The 20745-nt window shown below is 41.9% G+C and overlaps 1 protein-coding gene across 2 annotated transcripts in view; it reads right to left on the bottom strand.

The window, feature by feature from the left end:
* Window positions 1-2699: 2699 nt before the first annotated feature.
* The window catches only part of LOC145454630 (fibroblast growth factor receptor-like 1), a 31789-nt gene continuing 13743 nt past the window's right edge, over window positions 2700-20745 (bottom strand). Inside the window, exons 5-11 of one of the 2 annotated variants that reach the window (XM_080332619.1) lie at window positions 10670-10693; window positions 10487-10604; window positions 9468-9622; window positions 7078-7307; window positions 5445-5586; window positions 4491-4638; window positions 2700-3613 (exon numbers count right to left, since the gene is read on the bottom strand). In XM_080332619.1, the coding sequence (XP_080188745.1) occupies window positions 3031-3613; window positions 4491-4638; window positions 5445-5586; window positions 7078-7307; window positions 9468-9622; window positions 10487-10604; window positions 10670-10693 (1400 nt within the window). In that variant the 3' untranslated portion in view covers window positions 2700-3030. The remainder of the gene's footprint in view (window positions 3614-4490; window positions 4639-5444; window positions 5587-7077; window positions 7308-9467; window positions 9623-10486; window positions 10605-10669; window positions 10694-20745) is intronic. The other variant, XM_080332620.1, reaches the window with a different exon arrangement.

Raw genomic sequence — 20745 nt, 5'->3', positions numbered from 1 at the left:
CGAAAGCTGACTCTGCACTGATTACGAAAATATAAATTTTATTCCGCTCGTGGCTCTGGAACTCCCACAATCAGCCTCGAATTTTTCATTGTTATGGAGATTGGCATTGGGACGCAACAATGCTGTCTAGCTCTTTTTCTCTTGAGCTACTCTCTCGTTTCGCCAGACAGCATCGTTGCGTCCCAATGCCAATCTCCATAACAATGAAAAATTCGAGGCTGATTGCCGGAGTTCCAGGGTCACGAGCGGAATAAAATTTATATTTTCGTAATCAGTGCAGAGTCAGCTTTCGATTGATACCCGTTTTATCAAATTTAATGCTCGGCAAGCCGGTCAAAAATGACCGTCAAATTGCCTGTAGCCAAATGGAAATTGTGACGTGATACAATTTCACTGAGGCGTGAGATTTGCTTGTGTCGACACCATATAGGACACAATGGTTCCACACATCAGGTCCGGCATATTTGATAGAGCGATGATCTTTTCGGTCGATCATATGATATTTGGACAACGTGGACGCGCGTGTGTTGTACTTGTGCGCTTTTGATTCCGAGGTAAAGAAGTCATTGAAATATTCGGGGCAACGACCGCAGTGGAACTGATACACAAACTTGGCGATTTCTAGTTTCCGCGTATCTTCTATGTTTAGGACGCCGAATCTCTTCAGCAGCGACTTGTTGGATGGGCAGCCAGGCCCCTTTGGGCTGATATTTGTACACTTGTACAGATAAAATTTTACTTCAGTTTTCTCGTTGGATGTCACGTCTGCTCAGTGGAAGGTATTAACCGATTTGATGATTATAATCACAATCATCCGTTCTATATATTATTTTTATCCGCTCAAGACATACAATTTACAGCCCAACACTCAATGCATAATAATGAACTTTGAAAATAGAGAAAAGAGGATGTCAATCAAAACGACCAAGTATGGCCTCTCAATCTAATGGCCACATCTGCCAACTAGCACTTCCATATGGGGAGGACCGTAACTGCCGCACTCCAAACCCCGATTGGGGGGGTCGAGCTCGAAGGGGCCCCAACTTAACATGAATTATAGAGTATCCATTTGAAAATTTATGCAATTTGGTGTTGCTATATATCTTGATTATTGGCTGCCCTTCCTCCAAGAAAAAATACGCACGAAATGGGCATTTCGGCGTCGGCCATTACCGCGCCACGACGCACCAAGTCATATGAAGTTTTAGGCCATGTAACATGCGACTACGAGAAGTGTGCCAGAACGATCGTCAACGAGAGAGCCTTGGCCGAAAAGGAGTGCCCGTATACTGACCGAAAACTTCGATATGTATATACACGTATGTTTAACTGTCCATATGCGCCTAAATAACTGGCGCCAAATGTTCCTGTCCTGGCAATCTGAACCCCACAAGACAAATGCCCTCCCGCCGAGAAAAATTATTCACCAATACCATTTTGAAATCATGTGCGTCTTTTAGTTTAGTACCTTTGGGCGATTTCAATAGCTTTTACATAGCAGACAGAAAGTCACGAAATAATATCATGTAACGAAGTCATTATATCAACAGGTCCGCCTGAATGTTTAATTATTATTAAGGCCCTACATTTTCCAAGACATCTCACTCAGCTCTACCGGTAATTCTGATTACGTGATCAGAGTGAGAATAAAAATTGATAGCGATGTGTATATATCAGAGATGAGCATGGATTAGGATTAGGTTTTGAAAAAACAGGATTTGTGAAATTTTGTCGGATTTGGATTGGATTTGGATTAGACATTTTTTTCAGAACGGATTAGGATTTGATTTACCTATTTTCTGGGAGATTGAAATGTCGTGTGGCGAATGGCGAGAAAATTTATTCAGATCAGTTATTAATGTACTTATGGTTACCAAGTTATCTTGAATCAAGTGAATCGTTGGTTGTGTAAGAAAATTTTCGAATCCCTCCATTGCATAAATTGGTATTTTTTCTGAATTTCCAGTTGGAATCGGATTAGGATTGGACATGGACTTGAATATGAAAAAGTTATGGATTAGGATTTGGATATGGATTTGAAGGTTCGGATTTGGATTGGATTAGGACATAGAAATTTCAAATCCGCTCATCTCTGGTATATATGCAATTCCCGATGATATTCGACTGATTGAATGATGAAATATGGAAAATTTTCGCGCTTGGCGCGTTGAGGGGTAATAAGGTACGTCAGTAAACAGCACAACAAATCTCGTTGATAAGTAGTGACATAAACGTGCCCCAGGGCGTTGGGGGCGAAGTTTGGTTTATCGCCCTATGGGAGCCCAAGACCAACGTTTTTTGGGGGGCCTGACGAAGTGCTGTTATGCTGCATATGTCATTACTAGTATGAAACTAATATGTATGCCGGTTGTACACTGTACAGCGTCCGATCTGGATCTTTCGGCTGCCTTTCTTTTGACGCTCTGTTCTTCAAAATTTGAAAAGTATCCCGCGATCCATTTTGAGCAGACGACCCTTAATCTAGGCCGAGGTAGGTGTCTGATTGGTTAAACCATGGCCAAGGTTAAACATCTTCCCATATTTCCATTATATCGCAATCTTATGAAGTTTTTAAATGATAAAAATAGTAACAAACGATTGAAAGAGTGATGCTAACTGCCTAATAGCGATGAAATCGTTGTTTCTCGTCATGAACTCCAATCCCTCAAAGATACCGCACGGTCGGCAACACACATTCGTAAAACGCATGATTTTTCATTCCGCGACGAAACCAAAAGACATTCACGAGATGCAACGGAGCACTAAATATTGAAACAGCAACTTTAAATGAAACGAGTAGAAAAAACAAACATTAAATAAAATATTCCTTAATTCGCATTAAAAGCTGTACACAGATGAAGCAACGAAACTAAAACATCCAAGACTGCAAACGGTGAATTTCCGATATCGAGACTACATGCGCGGCGTGTCACACTATACTACCCGTCTGGAAAACTCATAGAGTCCCGATCCGGAATGGCAACTAAACGGCAAGTGAATAACCTTCCTGACGACTGCATAAAAATCGCGTCAGTGGCTGTAGACATGATGCCCTCTTCGAGAGTGGTGGTGGTGATGGTGCCGCCTTGAATTCCCGGGCGGGTGCATGTAATGATAATGGTGCACATACGGCGATCTAATATCGGGGTATGACGAAACGGAGGAAGCGCTTTTTTGCGAGGGTGGCGGAGGGGGGTGTATTGCTAATTTGTGTTCTGTAGAACACGGACTCGTGACCTCCGAACACGGCGGCGCCACGGGTGCGTTACAATACATGTCATCGTCCGAAAACGGCGATTTACTGTCAGTATCGTCTGGTTCTTCGACAGTTAATAAAGGCGTACCCACTGTAGGCGGTAGCCTGTGATTATTATATACATAATAGTTCGCGGGAGTCCGGTACGGGCGCGCACCGTTGGCGTCCGCGACTAGCGCGCGGTCGGCGGGCCATTGATCCTCGCCAGGACTCTGGTCGCATTCGTGTGGGACTGGGGTGGAACGCGTTGAGGATTTGGTGTCGGACGAGCTGAAAGCCGACAGCCGTTTCGACCTCTGCATCGCGGCCTTTGCGGACGAGGCCTGGAAAGGTCGGTTCTTTCTCTTCTGGCAGATGCTGTCAAAGAAGAGCGAAGGTGAGTCTTGTGTGGTTGAAAAATCACGTGTGCGGTATTATAGCAATAGGAATACGACTTTTGGCACTTTTGTCTTTGATGTTTTTTCGGCATATACACCGACACGTGAAGCCTAGCAACACAATTATACACATACACACTATATGTGCATATGCATACGATGCGTGCATGATGCACGTTATACACATGCCGTTGGACAAGTATGATGCGGAAATAGCCTTGTACGGCTTTTTAAGTCTTATGGGCAGCCTTGGATTTGATTATCGCTTTTTGGGGTGTTCTTTACAACTTCGGAGATTGAGCGGAATTAACATTACATCAGAGCACGGATCTATAGAACTATATAGAACTATACATATAGAAATATATCCCTGCATCAGAAGGGTAAAAGTAATCACCGTTGCTACCCAGGTATAAATACAGATAGCGATTTACAGGACATAAAAAACTACTACAAGTGGAAATATGAAATGGAAGGTCTGCAACATATTCAAGCAAGTAGTTTCAAGCAATAAATTTGTTAAGATGTTGCTTTTAGCATGCTGGGACATAGGAATTTTTTCGTTATTCCAATTCTCTATAAATCCTATCGTTAACCAAACATCTCGCCCGACGGCCAACATTTTAATAAACTGAGCTTAAGAATGATCACTCGATCAGTGATCACAGTATCCACAAGAATCACCGACTTGGACTTGAGCAGAAAATTACGTTACTTCTACTTTAACTGAGTACCAACTTTATGGCGACTTTGACCACCTCTGGTTTTCGACCTGACTACGCGTTCGCAAACCCTATCGGCCTACACATGTAGCACTCTCCATATGACTACAACCAGCACGAAAAAGCGCCAATTACCATGCTACGAGGACAACTAGAAGAAGCCCGATACCCGCTGGGATTCCGATCATCGCAGGCAACAGCGAAGAGCTCCCGGCGTTTCGATTGTCACTCGGAGGCAAGAGTATGGTCCTGGGTGAGGTAGTGCCCGAAGCGTTCAACGGACCTGTGAAGTTGAAAAACGCAATGTATCGGCTTATATACGCATTATATGCTATGAAACAACGAAACTTAGCATAGGGAATGCTCAATGTTAGCGCTCGATAGGAATTCGACTCTTGCCCCCGGAAAAATTTTAGATTTAGAAAACTAAGCCGCATTTTTGTGGCGTAACCAGAGGTGTACGAAGAAGTCATCGTTGATAGTCGGGTAGAAGTAGAAGTAGTGTCGTAAATTTCTACTCAAGTAAAAGTCAAATTTCTCAGTGAGTATCCTGGGATTAGTTTTGTCTAAAAACTGAAAACTCTCAAGTAGAAGTAATAGCAGTCAACATTCATAACCACTGGGATAAGTTGTGCAAGTAAGCCGAACCTACTTGAGTAATTCCAAACGGTAGAACTATTTGGTTATTAACCACATCTGGACGTAACAACCAATGAAATGGAGTAATTTCTGAAAATTCGGGGCACTTACGAATAATGCTTACTGCCGCGTGTCATCATTTGGAAATAGTTACAAAATCTGTTTGCGAACTGATGTTCTGCGATACGGTCAGCACGCCATATTCAGAATGGTCATTGTGTGACGTCACCATGAAATTGAGGTTTCCTTTTACGCTCATGATGACATCGTTTTGGCGCATTGCGTCTTGCGTATTGTATATTGCTGTGTCTTGAGCGGATGGAATAATCAACGTAGACGCTGATTTGTGAATGAATTCGAGTTAGGGGGCCTATAGCAAGTTTGTTCGATGTAAAATCCGATAGAAAAGATACACTTAAAAAGCGTCCCGCAAATTTAAGGATAACGTACCTGGAACAACACTAAGAAAAGCGTATCTGAAAGTGTATCCCATCGGGTTGGCCGCCAAGCAGATGTACATCCCTGAGTGGATTTCCGTCGCTCCTCTGATGATCAGCTTGTTCAGATACATTCCGTTCGGCAAGACGGCCATCTAAAATGCGAGAGAGCACATAAATACCGAGAGAACAAACGCCTAGGTAACACATAACGCGATGTGGATGACAGACTGTTCGCTACAGCAAGTAGCAAGGCAGGATTACGAAAAGAAAACAGATCGAACCAGACTGGCGTCTGATCAGCTTGTCCGGACTAAGTCACATAACAGAGGTGGTCAGTAACGAAGTACTTCTACTAATACGTAGTAAGTTTTCCCCACTTGCACCATTACTGAAGTGGCTACGGTTTTAGACTTTCACCAGACCTATCAACTTCTACATCCTCTAGACAGTTTTACACAGGCCAAACTATGCTGAGAAGGTTAATTTTTGTCAGTACTTGGCAATATCAAGTTCTACTAGTACTTGAGTAGAAATGTATTAGGCTACTTCTGCTTCTACTCCTATTGCAGCACCAACGATGAACACTTTGATTACCTAGCTGCAACATAGGGGGACTATAACGCAAACTTGGACAACTAGATGATTATAGATATTTAATAATCAATGGCGAAATGGCGGTAATCTAATTCTAATCTAATTTGTGAAATGTTTCTATGCTCTAATTTTAATCGTAATCTAATTTCTGGTTTCCGGTAAATGCTACTGGAGATCTGCACAGTGTAGTGTTTCTCAACCGGAGGTCCGCGAAGCATTTTCAGGGGGTCCGCGAAACCTCCGAATATGCAAAATGGTTGAAAAACTAATTTGTATTTCTTTTTGATTAGAGAAAGCGCGAATCACTTTCGCTTTATAACTGCTAAAACTTCAGGACTCACATAAACAGAATGGCCGTTTTCAAGACACGGCCGCTTATTTCCAGAAATGCAGCTATACAGAATTCGCTTTGGAATACTAAAAGTCTACCCAGGTTCTACACAAATAATATGATCTTATTTTCAAGTAAAGTCGTTATGTTGCTGTTTATCACTAGTCTACGGTTAATATTTACACTATAATAGAGCTTATTTTCTACAATTAGGGGGTTCTTGATGGTCCAAAGGGGGTCCGTGAAGACAAAACGGTTTAGAACTAGTGGTTACAGTGCGAAACGGGCAAAGCTTTCTGTACAGACATTTGCCATTCTCGAGCCCATAAGAATGAACCATGGATCAAGTTTTCGGGAATTCAGCAATTCTTATTCTAACATAAATTGGTAAAAATGTGTGGCTATAATTCTAATTCTACTCAAATTTGGAAACATCTTTGTAGCTGCAATTCTAATTCTAATCTAATTTGGAAAAATACTGAAAATTTTCTAGAATGTGCAAGTCTGCTACGACGCGCACCATCGATAACCGCCAGATGGCCGCATATAGTCATAACCGCAATCAGCAGGCATACCTATTGAACGCCAACGTTGTCTTGCTACAAATGTTACAGTACGGGACAATCTCGAAACAGAACTGAACAATGTGACGTGAACGTATGCAGTATAATAATCTATTGAAGCAACGTAACCACAGAGTCAGAAGACGCCACAATACCTCTTGCGTAGGCAATATCAGGAAATGCGAGCCGTCGATGTTGATCAAATTCCCGGCCGATTCTCGGTTGGAGCCGGCGGCCATCTCGTGTTTTTCGATTTTCTTGATCCACTTCACTGTCGGACGCACCATGCTCTGCACGCGACATTGTATCGATGTCATGCCGCCGACCTGCACGGTCGTGTTCATCGGATGGGGCGCTATCACCACCGGTTTCTTGCTGAGTTGCTCTGCAAAGAGTTCACACTTGATAATGTCGAAGGAACAGCACAGCCCGCGGGACTAAATAAAGTATCATGGATAATACATTATTATGCATCATTAAATTAAGATATTACATGTTGTAAGCCCTAATAACAGTCTTGCAACAATCATTAAGTTCTATTTGCGGTACAAAAGTGCAGATTCACAATCTCATACAAGCAGACAGACCAGAACAAAACACCTATCTTGGGTAGTCCTAATTTTAGTACTAGTTGCGGATTTTGAAGATCCAGTAATTTGCACAATTTACAAGTTTCCTGAGATTAATCCATAATATTTGTTATGTCACACCGAAGCAATCAAAACTTTTGGCTTCGCCCATCGAGTTCTTGAACTCCATTGAACCGATCAAAATGGCAAAATAACATCAGTAAAGTTCATACAACATGCGTATTGCGTATCCGTGAAGCTGACAGTGTAAACGGCCGCTAAAGTTGTACACACAATAGTTTCAACGGTTGTTATAAGGAGGTCCGATGAGCATTCCCATCATTGTTGCAAACACTCCTGCGCACACAAACAGGTTTGGAAATCATGATGACGAATCCAAACGCGCGGTTCCAAGCGTCTGTGGCGGTCAATCATTAACTTTGAATACCCTAAATATTTTGTTTTCCAATTCTTACAAAGTAAACCGGATTACTAATCGCTCGTATAACCGACCAAAGCGCAACAGACGCAGATAACGTACGACGCATATGCGGGCAATTTTATCGCTAATGCGACGCATGAGAAATAGCTTTGATATTCGCGAACCCGGGCGGGGAACTATTGGCTATACATACCAGACTAGACGATGGCGCACCGGTATCATGAGCGGCCTTGTGCACGAGATAGGTGCCCATACCAATATAAGAATGCTAGTTTTCTTGATATTATGTCTGCAATCTCTGCATACTCCCGAAAACTAGAATGTATTTTAGCCACAATATGTCCATATTTCGATCTGCGGTAATGCCTATGTGTCGATGTCTCTATAAATGCCATCGGCCTGTGGAGTGAGTGTAAATTTTACGCGGAATATTTTGGAAACCGGGTTTTCCCTGACTGTATATAAGACCTAAATTCACAGTATCCGAGTGAAACACCAAAGAGACATATTACATTCAATCCTTCGCCATATTTGACTGACGTGTATTGTGGATTGCTACGGCAAATGTATACAGTCAGACTTCGGGACGTCAGGACGATGCTATGAAATTTTGATTTCGGGGTCGATTATCTCTTATTTCACAACGGATAGCCGCGAAAACTGCACACATGTTTTTCGGCGCCAGTTTTGCGGTTCGTAATTCCGTCAAAGAGCGACATTCCATCATCATCATCAACTTGTAAGTCACGGTCGGAACGCCGACTTCGACTTGTGTGAGATTTCCTAGCCCCGAGCATTCGAATTGACTGAGCATATGCGGGGTATTATATCCGGCGCGCTACGGAAACATTTGTCTAATCGATAACCTGATTGGAATAAAATTGAAGATGAATTATGGCCGCACGCGAAGATGTTTTCTTTGTGATATATTCCATAATCCATCTGTATTCTCGAGTTCAGTGTTTGTACGGCAAACGACACCACGTGCCAATCCGGCAGAAATTGATGGATTTACAGCAAGCTGGATATCAGCTGCGATTTTTGTAACCGATGAAGGCATCAGATGTAACGATATATACCACGGGATATATTCATTAGGAAATATGGGAGTGATATTATAGTCTGCAAAATATCCAGATGATTGTATTTTTTTTTTACTTAATCAAGTGACAAATCACTGATAAAATCCAAATCAAGTGCTAAATAGGCGCCAAGAGTATTGTGTCTTTTGTATCACATTGTACATTGCGTGTCCTGAGCGCATAACAATAAATTGAACCGTTGATTATGATTATGAACCCGAACGCGTGGATATGGCAACGCATTTTTAGCGGACCCAGTCGATTTGAAATATGACAGGTAGACGACAACACTTATAGACTGATTATACACTTAACAATCGCCTATTTCTCGATATCTTTCTCTGTTAAGCGCACAGCAGTAAGTGAGGTGTGACGCATAACGATTGCGCATTGCGCATCGTCCCGATCCACTTGTGAACCCGTCGAAAAAGTAACGTCACACCGACACTCACCGACAACGCGGACCTCGTACGTGTAGTTGATCTCGCCCTCGCTGTTCCAAACTCGGCACATGTACACGCCGCTGTCTTTCTCCTGTAACTTCCTGATCTTGTAAGTCCAGAGGGGCTTTCTCGCAGAGGGTTTCGTCAAGTTTCCGTCTTTATACCTGGGGGAAATCGCGAAGCAGAGATTTTATCGCTGGCCAAAGGAGATCACCAAATATAGCATACATTCAGAGGTTGTTAGTAGCGAAGTACTATTTTTTCGGAGTACTCAAGCCGGTTTTGCCTCCTTGCACTACTACTTCACCTTCGACTTCGACTTGAGTATAACTACTTGTTAGACTTTTGATTTTGTATAGCAGCTTTTGGGTATATATGACTGCATCAGTTTCATGAATTAGATTACCATACCAACCGGGTTGTTATTGTTTGTGGTATTCATGGTGTTTGTCGACTACTATGGTGGTTATTTACACCAGGCCAATTTTATCCATTTTTATTGCGTAGCTGCCGACTTGTAGCAAGGCCGACTTCTACGCTTTTATAATACACCGCTTAACCTGATGTGATGAAGATGAGAAGCCTAGATAAACCTCCAATATTTAGGTAGGAATTCTGGAATCGACCTCGGTCGGACGCGAAAGTGCATCTATTGGTCTTGCAGCTGTGGATTATACCACGACACGCTATCTCGCCACTTCCTCTACCAATCAAGTGAAATAGCTCCTGCGCCAGGGTAACTGACATTATTTTCGAATATTGCGCCTATTTGTGGCGTCATTAATAATTTTCCGTTAGTCGCAAAGATGCATCTCGTAATTTCAAAACTATTTATTCCTGACTACGATTCACCTCTAAAATTATCCGTCTCTTCGCTCAAATCTACTTTTTGAAACAATTCTCTTGAGTACTTTTGAGAATTTTATTTTCTACTTCCATATGAAATAGTTTTGACAAGTCTCGGAAATCGTTACCTATATATGCACTCGAGTAGAAATTTTCGACCCATTTGACCAACTTTCACATACCATTCGATTCGAGGGCTCGGATGTCCGGAAGCGGCGCATCTCAGTTTTAGCATGCTGTTGGAAGGCTTCGTGAGGCGTTTCCGTCGCATTTTCGCGGGCTTCGTGAATCTCGGTTTCGCTGTAGCAAAGAACGTAGCCAATTATTATTCCGCTTGAGAAAACGAGCGGTGAGGTGATACTTACAAATAGCTAATCTTCCTCCCAAGTCTGTTCGCGTGGAGCACATGAAAAAAAAGATAGGCACCGTTAAGAAGGGTGTCTCGGGGCCTCGTAGGCCCCGGGTGTCTCTTTCGTGATGTCTCACAAATATATTATTAGACTTGTCTGTACTTTATGCGGTCAAGGGTGAACTTCAACATCATAGGCCAGAAAAGACGCACCAGGGTCTAAGATAGGTGGTGATATGTTCCCTATTGAATCGTTAGGTGAATTCTCTCGTTGTTGTTGTTATACCATTCTTACGTCACACTACCTATTTCATCTTTATATTTCGTATTGCAATCTCCGTGTTATACTGACGGCCACTACCGACGAGGGTCAGTTGAAAAGCTTATAGTGAATAAATTGCGAATATGAATGTGCTGTTCGTTGCAATGAATTGTTCGAAAAATCGTTGCTTTGGGTTTCTCCTGTCCTTGCATACCAAACACGCATTATGCTTACTTGATTTTGATTTTTACCGCTTGCACATATGTGCATTTTCAGTTGTATCAAAACCGACTGAAAACTCGGGATTCCACTGTAATTAGAGTGCCGCAATTTTGGTACTTGAGAAAATGTGAAAACGCAGACACATGCACAGGATGCGTTACCGAAAAAAAGTTGTGAGAATAGGTATCGTGTATTGAGCGATGCTGTTGTTGGACAGGGCTCGCTTTGAAAATCAAGAGCCATGCTTCCATGATATGCGACCTTCCGGTTGAGCAATAAAATAGGTGATTACAGATTTTCCCTTCAACTTGCTATAGACTACATTTCAGGCTAGAGAAAAGCGATTGAGGATTTCTATATCGAAAGGTGCTAGAAGCGGATGGGATAGATGAACGGTTAAGGCGTTGTACAGACATATTAACTTGATTAGAAAATCTTTTTGATATCCATTGGTAGTGATCGCTGGACTAGAACCTCAAACGCCGAAAATAAATTTTCCGACGCGTTCGGGGGGACCAGCTTTATATACGAGAAGGAGATAAGATCGCCACTTAGAGCAGATGACGCGGAAACAACCACAATTTTCAGACCTTGTCACGGAAACGAATATTGGCGTGAATAATTGACATTTTCTCGTCACCAACTCTTCGAAGTAAGAACATTAAGATATCGTGTATTATAACAGATATCGGGCTAAAACAGCCTTTTAGTTACGGCCTATTTACAATTGGTGCGTCGAGAATGCGCACACTTTTCATAACAAAGTGTCGATTGCCCTGTGGGGGCGTACGACTTTCTAAAAGCCGGGGAGTATCCTTATCACACCGCCACTTATACACTTGAAGACAATAAAAGTTATTGATCGCGGCGCATCTACCAACAGCAGAGGCCATCACGGTTCAATACGAAGGACGTGTGCGGCACTAACTTGCAAGTTCGTCACGAAGTACGCACGAACCGCAAAAGTACTCAGCCCGAAATTGCTCGACATGAACAAATGCCAGTGTGACGTAGAAAGCATAAGAAATAGATTTTCTGCGAAATTCCACTCGGAAGCCGTCACAACAATCCAATTTATGAGACATGTTTCAGATTAAATCCTCAATAGAATAAAAACATCACGCCTTAAAACCGACGTGTTTGCTAATCACCCTTGTCGACTTGGTCACTCGCAGAATAACAAGCGGAAGTTTCATGCGCGTAATTGGGTACAGCATTGGATGAGATACACCTTAAACTGTTGTTACAACGCCGCGTGTTATAGCTTGTTATCTTAAAGACTAATTTCCCTTCGCAGTTGTGATTTAGAACCAGAGGTGGTCTCAGTCTTCAGCGCTGCTACTCGAGTAGAATTAGAAGTGCCGCCGTAAATTTCTACACAATTACAAGTCGAAGTAGCAATTTCAAAGACATGGTAAAACTACTTCTACAAGAAGTAGATAATGCGAATCTTAAAAGTACTGAAGCATTAAGTATAGTTTCAAAAATCATATCCGATCAAAATTACAGGTTCATCTTGGCGACTGACGAAAAATGACCGACCATGATTGATACGACAAAATCGCTGCAATTTTTGAACATATATTCAGTTATCATGACATAGGCGCTCTTTCGTCAACTTGTTATGACCATTTCGCTGATAAACGTGGTGATGTAGGCATATCCCCAAATTAGTTTATGCTTTACAAAATCAAAAATGTAAAAAGTAGATAGTTTGCATAAAAACTATAAAGTAGCAGTGAAAGTAGTATAAATCATTATCTCTTGAGGGAGCAGAACAATTACAAGTAGGCATCACCTACGTGATTACTCGGAGAAAGTTGAAGTACTTCACAACTGAGCCCCTATGTTAGTACTTCACAACTGAGCCCCTATGTTTATAACGACAATAATCACATCAAGAATCACAGCAGAACGGTAACACAGCAGGAGATGTGTTTCATTTATGCATGATTGCATGTGACTGGCGATATAATATCCGCGGAGCCTTATGTTACAGGGGCCACACAAGTCGATTGTTTATGGAGGGGTGAAAAACAGAGTACAGCCTTTGTCCGTGCGGTTACAGGACAAAAGATTATCAATTTGCGCGAGATAGGTAGGCGCCGTTCCGGTGATATTTGCGGTAGGGGATTCTTAATAAAGTGAATCAAAATAAGGCATTCGCTTTCGGACTGCAGTAGTATTACCTATGGGTGATTGACAATGAGAAAACGCTGTCCATGGTCCTTTCGTTTAATCTAGCGAGGAATTTGGGTGCCATCAAACGCTTTTCCAGATCGTTTCCGTGATCAATTAGCAGAAAAGTCAAGCGTGACAGTACGATCTCAACATTAGCTTTAATGAATGTCACATAAATCCTTATAGCAGACGAACCGTGTTTGATACGCAGCGTATATACATTGGGTTGAAGAGGTGATAACGTGAGATGCGCGCGCACCCAGCGATTGACCCTGTCCTCGGATGACAGACTGACACGGGTGGATTATTACTATTGATGAAAAACTCGAAAAAAATCAACTTCGAAATTGCCCCCTCGAAACAGTAGGACAAGAGCTGGTCACGAACGAAGTAATTATACTTTTTCCGGAGTACCTAACTAAATTTTGCCTATTTGCACTACCTACTCAAGAGGTTATGATTTTAGAATATTTATACTTCACAGTTTTCAGTTTTATTGACAAACTAGACCTATAGAATACTTACTTACTTGAACATCGCTAAGGCTACTTGTACTTGCGTACATAACTTCTACTTCTGCTTGAGTATAAACGATCATTTGAGGCCCTCAGATTTTATCCAAACAGATATAGCCTACTGCAACATTTTGGGGTCTCCGATGAGTAAACTTAAAATTGTCTGAATCGCAGGTGCCAATACCAACGAGAAGTATACATAAATAGATTTGGTTTCACCGCTGGTAAGCCCAGAATCTCTACGGAATGTCGCAGTTACCCAATATAGAGACGCTACGTCGATTAACCAACGCAGACAGTACCGGAGACCGCATCGGATTATGCTGGGCAGCCAAAAAGACAAATGGCACTCTCGTCCAAGGTCAGGACAACAAAACAGTATCTCAAACGCGGAAAGCACGCTGGTAATGTACCGGCACCTTTGACGGTCGCTAGCGCGTGTCGATCGAGGTCACCAGCACCGTTACTCCTTCATGATTCATTCGGTATCGCATAGATGGCAAGACACTGGGATATCTCGTGTCCTATAACCCCACATTACTTAACACTAAACTTGATACGGGAAGATATGTCGCAGACGAAAGGGAAACAATGACGCATGTGTGACGTAACAAAAGAATTGTCTCTAGAGTCCGAACGAAGTCAACGGAATCGTATATCGAAACAGTACAAGAACGAATTAGACAATACTATAACAGTTGAAGTTATGAACATGGGTGGGTAATCACTGGATATACTCAGTTGCAGTACGCACAAAACCGCTTTGAAGTCATTAATATCATATCGATAAGAGACGCAGATATTCAACACACAAAACCACAAACACGGAGAGTGAAAAGTCATGTTCGCAACGCGTCAGGAGAAAATGACTGCGCCACAAAAGACATCTAAATCTATCAACAAACATTATGTAACATTATAGAAACCAATTCTAGAAAGCATGCCGCAAATCCACCGATCTCATCTCCATCAAATCTCGAACGTAAATCGAATTTGTCTCGCGGTCGGATTACACACTGCATTAGCCTAATGTGAATATTTTTGGTATCAAGTCATGTTTGGACTATACTTTGAGGTGTCACGCGTAAAATTATCGCAGATTAAACCTACTCAATTTGTCTCTACGTAACATCAAGTCAATTCTTTACAGACGATTGCTATACTATTGAAACTAGATATATCATAAAGCCAGTGACGGATTCATAATAATTCATTGACTGTGCGTGACTCAATACATTCAAGTTACGGGATACTTATTGAACTCAAGCACCGTATGCACTCCGCCAAGTAGACGACGAGATTTCTCCTATTCGTTATCGCAGTTATTCATCGCGTACGTACTCAAACGGATGATACGAAATCTCCCATGGAGTGTTGGGATCAGGTGTCAATTTATAAAGGTCGCTTCCCATAGCAAACAATACGAAACGGTACACCAAGTATGAGGCGAGCATAATAGGAAGGATAATCCGGCCCTCGAGTTTTGAACGGTGCACATATTCTATGGTACGGTAGGTGTCGTGTGATCTTTATCAATCGACTCCGATTGTGATGCTGTTTGAAAATAAATAAGAAGGCGTGGACAATTTTTTGTGACCTTCCCTTCATAAACTCGTCTAGTTGTTGAGGGTATTTACATACATCACGAGCACGCTCCGGATTGTATTGTCACCGCGGCCTATATAACGTGCTATGAGACCGATTTTAACCTGCCACACGTGGTGAGGAAACATGTAAGATGCAACTAAATCGAAACGACTTGGCTGGGTAAAAGCGAGGCATGTGATGAACAAATAGTGGTTGGCGACTATCAAGTATTTTAAACTCTAGCTTTCCGCGTCGATATCGACTTTTACGATGATTGAAGAATCAATAATGCATTCCGACATTGCTCGCGATAAGTACACGCGACCGTACGTAAAGTGCCAGAAATGACCAGAGGCACGAACCCGTATTGCACAAGATGTCTGGAGCCAGAGGTAGTGGTAACGACGTACACTCGTACTTTTTCGTGTGTAAGTTTTGTACAAGCAACAACAAAAAGTTTATTAATTACAGAAAGGATTTGATGTACAACACAGTTGACCGTTATTTTCAACCCTTTGTTGGGTCACATAACAAGCCAAATACAGTCACTACCTTCGCATGGCAAACCCCAACAGGACATGCATGTATCATAGTGATTCTACCTTCAATGTAAGGTAGATATTGATTATCTGGATTCACAGTCACATCACCATGGCACACAAGAACCCCAAAGTATCATTCACGTATACACGTACAAATTTGTACATTGGATATGATAAGGAAGCAATGTAGTCTACAAAATTTGTACTAAGCAGGAGAATTGAGTTGTAGGAGAACCATGCGAACACGTTCCGAAAGCAATTTCCCGCCTATAAACTAACAACTGGGAAGGGTTCGCTGATAAATAGCAATAGAAATCTAAAAATAATTTGCACAGCCACTTCAACACGGCACTTAGTTTGATTAGGCTACCGTATACGCCTTATTGCAAAATAATCAACGCAAGAATTCACGAGAAATATGTTTCAGCGGATAACCATCAAATGATATATGGTCGTAATTGACAATTCATGAAACCAGGGCAAACAAAATTCGGATAATCTGCACTTTAAGATCATTCCGTGTGACATTCGAGACACTGCGCTTGAACAATAATGACATTATCTGGCACATTTTGCCATATCGGTATGCGGCGTTCACCTGACACGGTGAAGACCTCAGCTCATTTATCACCAGATAAGATGACAACTGATAAAGCCCATCATTCATAGCGAGACGCAAGTAACCCAATTCTTATCAAACAAGCAAAGCGCTGACAAGGCGCAGAGCAATCTTCACCGAGCGGTTAGTTTTATTCCCAAGTTTGCCAAAGGATTAACGCAGATGAGCCCTGCCAAGATGATTGCCCTTGGGCTACGCGGATGCGAAGCGGTAATCTCATGTGACATTGGGTGCTTTAATGATTGAACGCTTTTGCGCCGGGTCCCCGAATTCAGGAAAAAGTGCCATTACCGATTTCATATTATGAATTGAAACAAAACGAGGTAAGGTACATCGGGTCAATCAAGTCTACAATCTCTGTATGGATTATTACAACAAGTAGATAAGGCGGCCATACTATTACTTCAAAGATGTTACTCTGTATCGCAATGATTTTTCTTGTAATATAGTGCTAAATCGGAATTTGAATTGGTGATTTTGAATAAGGAATCCATCAATAGCTGTTGTGTTCATTGCAAATTTTATGAGTTCTCAGTAAACATTCGACATTTACCGCGGAAAGTTATGGAGACCTTGCGCTGTCAATATACCGTTGACTTGAAAACATTATTTGCCATTTATACATGTCATAGTGAGATGAATCAAGGGAGAAAAAATAGTAGGAAGTAATTCACGCGTCCTCGGACTCTTTTGTCCGTGCTGGCCACGAACCTGAACGCTTCGTATTCTCATGAATGTTGTGAATACATGGTTCAGACATACGCAGTTCGATATACGAGTATTAGCCAGTGTCACGTCAATGCGGTCGGTTTTAAAGAGCCGTGATCCCTCACCGAACTTCCCGAAATTGAAACAATTCCCCTTCGAGCAAGCAAGACAAGTTAAGATTAACGGGGGCGCGATAAGCGAAGATTAACCGCCGAGTTAATGGCGACTTAAACAGCCTCGATAAACACCCGTTGGCGCACATTGGTCTTCGTTTTACAAAGCTGATTTCGAAAGCAAATAAACAAGGCAGAAACCGTATACGGGGGATTTCGAACGATGTATAGGAAGGGGATATGAGCCGGGGCACACATTGCCGATGAAGCGTGTGTGCGAATAATTTCAAAATAATGCGCACCGATTCCGACAATGGAAAGCTCCACCCATTAACACAACAGCCAACAAATAAGAACAATGGGACGATGGTTGGTAACTAAATTCACAATGGACCACTCCACCTGGTCATACAATATACGCGGGTGAGTTAATAGTGAAGGAGTACACCATCTCTTCTCAATGAACGGTACACAACGCTGCAGTGATAATTTAATGAGGTCCTCGAATATATCGTGTATAGGCTTGCGCTCATTATGCATTTTAAGACGCCAAGACCAGCTTGTTGCTTATAGCCCACAGCGTGACAATGTATTGAGAGGAAATAAATAGAAATATTTGTTGATATTAAATTGTAAAATAAAGCAGCATGCACGCCGGGGTGTTATCGCTGCTGTCCTGTTGGTTCGAAATATTATGACGTCAAAATGAAGCAGTAACGAATCCTCGAAGTTTTTCCTTCTTAGAGCGGTCACGTGACAAAATATCGGTTTCACTTTTGTATCGCTAACGTCATACAGACGAACCAGGGATATCCCTGAGACGAACAGACGATATAGAATATGATACATTATGTTAGAAAAATAGAACTGAGCATAATGACCGTATGATACCCGGGAGTAAGCGTTCTCGGATTACGGGGACATATCAAAGATTTGATTGATAAAATTTACATATCACGATATTTCCAGACGCACACGACTATGAGCTGGATAAAAAGAAAGGCGCTCCGATGCAAGCGATAAAATACGACGTGGCGCACAAACACACCGTCAGAAATTCCCAGCACCGGTGTCGGACGGCAGATCTACGCGATCGGATAAACACGAAGGCCTTTATGGCTGTAAATATCGTTAAGAAAACATCCATTTGCGGTATCTCGGCTTCAATCCCTGCCACGGCGGCGGTAATCGACAACAAAAACGGCTCATTATGGCGCTGGATACGAATATGTAAGTCGTAAACCTGTCTTCATCGAATTAAATATATATCAGGCCGTGCTCGGATTGAGATTAAATAAATATACAATGTTGCGCGATAAGTCGTCGGAATGGTCACGCCGCCGAAAAGAATAACAAACAGCCCGGAACATATAATGACACCAGATCTATATATTATGTTGCAGATTAGTCGTACGGATACGTTGTGTATTTATCTAATTTACGACCAATACCAATCAGATTCAGTTCAATATCAACTGTGCATAGTCACGTCGTAAATACTCAAATAGTGACGATTATTAACGTAATAGGGATAAAATTACTTGTGACGACATAGCGGGTTATAAATAACGGATATGTATCCTAGCAACCATGCTAGTTATTACTACAATGGTCGAAATTATTGGCAGTTCTGAACAAAGACCGTCAATCGCGACAAATAATCGCAAAGTATTGGTACTGCAGCACTGCTGCAGCCGTGGGGTAGCGAATACACGGGTTGCGGTTATAGACAGTTGACAATCGACTGTATACTATACTCTGTATCTCCAACACAACAACCTTGTTATCATAGATCTCTAGACGCAGACACACCAACCAGACTGTTCATACGATTAAGAGAGAGAGATTTATTTCTTTGTCAACGGGAATAAACAGAATACTTGTATACATAGCTATAGGTACTTATAGTTTAGCACTATATAATAATTCTAGTATTATCTGACCCACTTAGTAACAGTAATACATAAATTGATGCATAAACGTACCCGTAAATTCACGCGAAATAACAATACCGTATATTTTACTAGAAATAGCTCTGTTAAAATTGGTTTTATTGTACTGTAATACCACCTACACATAGGTCATATACATGTCCCAAGGTCATAGGTATTGGACATTGGTGTTCAATTCACGCTTAGCAGATTACGAACACCATTGGCGATATGTACCGTTGTGGGAAAACTATACTGCAGGCAACAACGAGGCGTTATTTGAGAATGTGTTGATGCAATGTGCGTTTTCAAGTCCAAGTTTACGCGTCACGCGAAATAGCATTGTGAATTTAATACGCCATTACCAAATTTCAACATGGGTGGCAATTCTGGAAATCGTTGAAACTTCGCAGTTTAGTTCATAGAATTCTTTCGTCACCAGTTTTGGGTCACAACTGCGACTGGTGTCATGACACCGCCAACAACTTCATCTCGTTGGTGAACTTGATACGAAGTACGTCCCCAAAACAAAAAGATACCCGTAAACGCTAAGTCGCTTGGGCATGCCCGTTGATCCGAACACATATTTCGTTTTACTTGGAAGCCATATTTCCAGCGGTAAGAAGTATTACATCATAATTTCCACCAGCAGGAAATCGAGCTCAAGCTTCACGCTGAGAAGCGGATTGTTATCTTCTGTGTTAGCATTAGTTTACAAGGGATTTGTGGGATTCGTGAATGCCGATCGCAACAGGATGCTCTTGTAGCTCGTAATTTAGATTTCATGGCATTTTCGAATTTCATCCGAGAAGAAAATCTAGCTTTTGTCACTGTGTCGCTACCGTTTGATTGTCGATTAAGCCCGGAGCCTCCCTAGTAGCAGAACTAAGACCTGCACAATCTGTTCTATTTTCCCACTCGAATGGAAAGGATTTATTCGCGCAGCCACCGCGGATTACAGAAAGCCCGGAGATTACAAGTTGCCCTAATACACAGAGATCACCGATTTGGAATGTTAATAAGACTCGGAGGCTGCATTCGAAACCGTGCACTCCCGTTTTCTTTTCATTTCGCGGAGCAATTTGGTTGTCTTATACTCGGGTCCTTTGTGTCTTGTAATCTCTGATGAGAGATTAGATGTTTGAGTAGGACATTATAAGCCGCCGTGCACTTGCGCGTTATATGTGCGACACTTTTACATCGTGCTACGCAATGGATATTGCATTATTGATTTTCCGAAAACATAAAAATGGATACGTGTTCCCCATGATCATTGCTAAACAAAAACTATTGGCTGCAATACTATGAGCGATAGATACTGTTCGGAAATCTACTTCCGGTGCTGGTACTCATTCAAATAAGAGTACTGCACCAGTAACTTAATCTCAGGTGTTGCGCGAACGGGATGAGTT

The sequence above is a fragment of the Botryllus schlosseri genome, chromosome 13 (assembly GCF_051294905.1).
Source record: "Botryllus schlosseri isolate E-star chromosome 13, Bs_hap1, whole genome shotgun sequence".
Taxonomy (NCBI): Eukaryota; Metazoa; Chordata; class Ascidiacea; order Stolidobranchia; family Styelidae; genus Botryllus; species Botryllus schlosseri.
Note: the sequence above shows the minus strand (reverse complement) of the source record. Positions and strands in the feature narration are given on the sequence as shown.